At 33.4% G+C, this 3,376-nt stretch overlaps 1 protein-coding gene across 1 annotated transcript; it reads left to right on the top strand.

The window, feature by feature from the left end:
- The first annotated feature begins 1,081 nt into the window (after nucleotides 1-1,081).
- Nucleotides 1,082-2,757, top strand: Ppox (Protoporphyrinogen oxidase). The gene has a single exon (XM_023165604.2). The coding sequence runs from the start codon at nucleotides 1,310-1,312 to the stop codon at nucleotides 2,711-2,713; it is 1,404 nt and encodes a 467-aa protein (XP_023021372.2). The 5' UTR covers nucleotides 1,082-1,309; the 3' UTR covers nucleotides 2,714-2,757.
- Nucleotides 2,758-3,376: the final 619 nt, after the last annotated feature.

Raw genomic sequence — 3,376 nt, 5'->3', positions numbered from 1 at the left:
TCTCTGTACCGCTATATTTTCGGAGGCTGAAATTTTGTATATAGATTCGTTTTATATTGAAGATGTGCAATTAGAAATGATTTTGTATAGACCAATTGGGGCGCCAGCCGCGAGGAAATAAGAGATATATATATATATATATATATATATATATATATATATATATATATATATATATATATATATATATATATATATATATATATATATATATATATCACATTTGTCATCATCTGGCGATTATTGTTAAGTGTTCGGAAGTCCTCTGACCCTACTCGGATGACTTCTTACTGTGCAGGTACAATGTTGTCGTTCCATAAATACCGTTCTTGATTACCTAAGTTTGGTACCTGTATGTTTTGGTACCTAAGTTCTTCTTCTTCTCGATATGACCTCATCTCCCCGTAAAGGTTTTGAAATGTTAATCGATGGTTTTCACGGACAGGAATATGTTGAAATTATTCTTCGGGTTTATTCCGTGTGGTGTATTGTCATCCCCGATGGGAATGAATTTCGCAACGTTTCGACAAAATCACATTTGTCATCATCTGGCGAAAATTGTTAAGTGTTCGGAAGTCCTCTGACCCTACTCGGATGACTTCTTACTGTGCAGGTACAATGTTGTCGTTCCATAAATACCGTTCTTGATTACCTAAGTTAGGTACCTGTATGTTTTGGTACCTGAGTTCTTCTTCTTCTCGATATGACCTCATCATTGGAAAAATGTTGATTATTGAAGTGAAAAGTGTCAAAGAAAGAGGAATAAGGTGTAAAGGTGACCTAGTGAATGAATGCATGTGTTTTTAAATAGTTTATTTTGTGAAAAAGAAGGCTGAAAAGTTGCCCTTTTCAGAACTTTGAAGGGCCGTAACATTGTAAATAAGGGAGAGCGCCGTTTTATTCTTTCGGATTCGTAATCTACGCATCAAAATACGCAAGTACACGCAACATTTTTTTCAAAATCGCCGGATGTCCACAAAACGAAAATTTACCGAAACCCTGTATCGAGTGTCCGCCTCTGACTTTACTTTGCAAGATGTCATTCAGCGGAAATAAGAGAGACGTAATGCATAGGAATGTAATGTAGGAATGTTTCGTCTATTTAGGTAACCTCCAAGCTCGTTATTAATTTAAGGTTAGGAAAGTGATAATAAACATCAAGTATCGTTACTTTTCTCTTTATCAAATTCATTTATCAATATATTTAGTATATCAGACAGATACTTGAACTATGGAGACGTTTTTCGAAATTTTCAATTGATTGATCATTTGACTGAAAAAAATTGAGTAAAATTTTCATTTTTAAATAATGTCGTCCGTCGTATTAGGCGGTGGTTTAGCGGGTCTTTCAGCGGCATATTATCTAATCAGATGCATACCAAATCATCCGTTGACCCTAATTGAGGCTTCACATAGGTTAGGAGGTTGGATTAAGTCAAATACTCTGGATGACATACTATTTGAACAAGGTCCAAGGACGATTAGACCACATGGAATATCGGCAAGAAACACTTTAGCTCTTATAGAGAACTTGGGATTGACTGATGTTGTTATTCCAATAAATTCTTCACATCCTGCAGCTAAAAACCGAATGATATATGCTAATGAAAAACTTCATTTATTGCCAACTTCTATAAAAAGTTTATTCAAGAAGCAAGACCCTTTTTCTAAACCTCTTATTTGGTTTTTGCTTAATGATCTTATCGCCCCTAGGAAGAATGTAAAAGACGAGTCCATCTACGATTTCGTCAATAGGAGATTTGGAAAAGAATTTGCAGATTACTTGATAAGTCCTTTGATATGTGGCATTTGTGCAGGGAATGCTAAAGAAATAAGTGTCAACTTTTTGATGAAAAATTTATTTGAGTATGAACAAAAATATGGAAGTATATTTAGAGGGTTAACAAGAAGTGTCTTCAGTAGGAAAATTCTCCAAAAAAGTGAACTCAGTCAATTAGCTTTGAGAGCTCGAAAGGAGAAATGGAGTGTTTACTCTTTAAGAGGAGGTATTGAAACGTTGGCAAAATCCCTTGAAAGTCACATCAGAAAAAATAACATCAACATTGAACTTGATTCCGAGTGTGAAGAAATTGAGTTTTTTTCAGATAATGTCATACTGCAAATGAAAGGAGGGAAAAATATTTCAGCCACCAATGTTATAAGTGCTTTGCCGTCTGCCAAGTTAGGAATTGCACTTCAAAAACAGTATCCAGAATTATCAGAATTATTACAGAAGATCAAAAGTGTCACTGTAGGTGTTGTTAACCTTCATTACAATAAGAAATTAATAAAAAATGAAGGTTTTGGTTACTTAGTTCCACCAAAGGAAAAACTGCCTATTCTAGGGGTCACATTTGATAGTTGTTGTTTCCCAAGAGGAGAAAACACTGTACTAACAGTTATGATGGGTGGACCCTGGTTTGAAGAACTATTCGGTAGTGACCCGAATGAAGAAGTACTTTTGAAAACTGCAACAGATCAGTTGAAAACCACACTTGGTATTGTAGATGAACCTGTGAACTCAAAGGTGAATATTTTGAAAAACTGTATTCCTCAGTACACAGTAGGACACAATGAAAATTTGGAAAATATCAACAATTATATTCACAAACATAACTTACCACTATTTTTATGTGGTGCTTCCTACTATGGTGTTGGTGTGAATGATGTTATTCTATCCTCAAAAAATGCTGTTGATAAACTAATTCATTAATACAGAATGTTCGACTTCAGGTGAATAAATTTTACTGTTGTTTTCACTGTCTTTTATGTGACTACATAATATAATTATGAACCGTTTCTGATTTGAAACAATAGGAGAATATTGTTAAAGAAGGGTCATATAACTCTTTTCACTCCACGATTGATTTATTGATTACTTGAAAGGTCAAAATGTAACTTTTGCTTTCAATGTGAATAAGTTGAATGAATAGACTTCTCAACATAGTACCCCGATCAATTTAAAAATTGGTTTTTCAGTATATATTCAAATTTGAACATGAAGTTGGTTAATAATACAAAAATGGGTTTCATGAAAAATGTTCATCATGCGATTGAAGGAGTACATATTAGATACAGTAATGGATCACTGACTCGCATACAATTTTTTTAAAGTTGAAAGTATCTAATCAGATTAATTTAAGAATATTACACTTCCAAAAACCTGTGTCACCTTACAATGAAAATGCATTTCCAAATACCTAGTCTTGATTTATAAAAACTTCAGTTAATAAATTGGATCAAAACAAACAGTGAAAGCTGAATAAAACCTGAATAATTACCAAATAACTAGTTTAGAAATGATAATTAGTTCAAGTTGTTACCTTTTTATTCATGAATTGAGTTACTCAGTTCATACACCTGAACAGATTTTACT

The sequence above is a fragment of the Leptinotarsa decemlineata genome, unplaced genomic scaffold, assembly GCF_025532065.1.
Source record: "Leptinotarsa decemlineata unplaced genomic scaffold, Ldec_3_MD MMD2_tig00000199_RagTag_RagTag, whole genome shotgun sequence".
Taxonomy (NCBI): Eukaryota; Metazoa; Arthropoda; class Insecta; order Coleoptera; family Chrysomelidae; genus Leptinotarsa; species Leptinotarsa decemlineata.
Note: the sequence above shows the minus strand (reverse complement) of the source record. Positions and strands in the feature narration are given on the sequence as shown.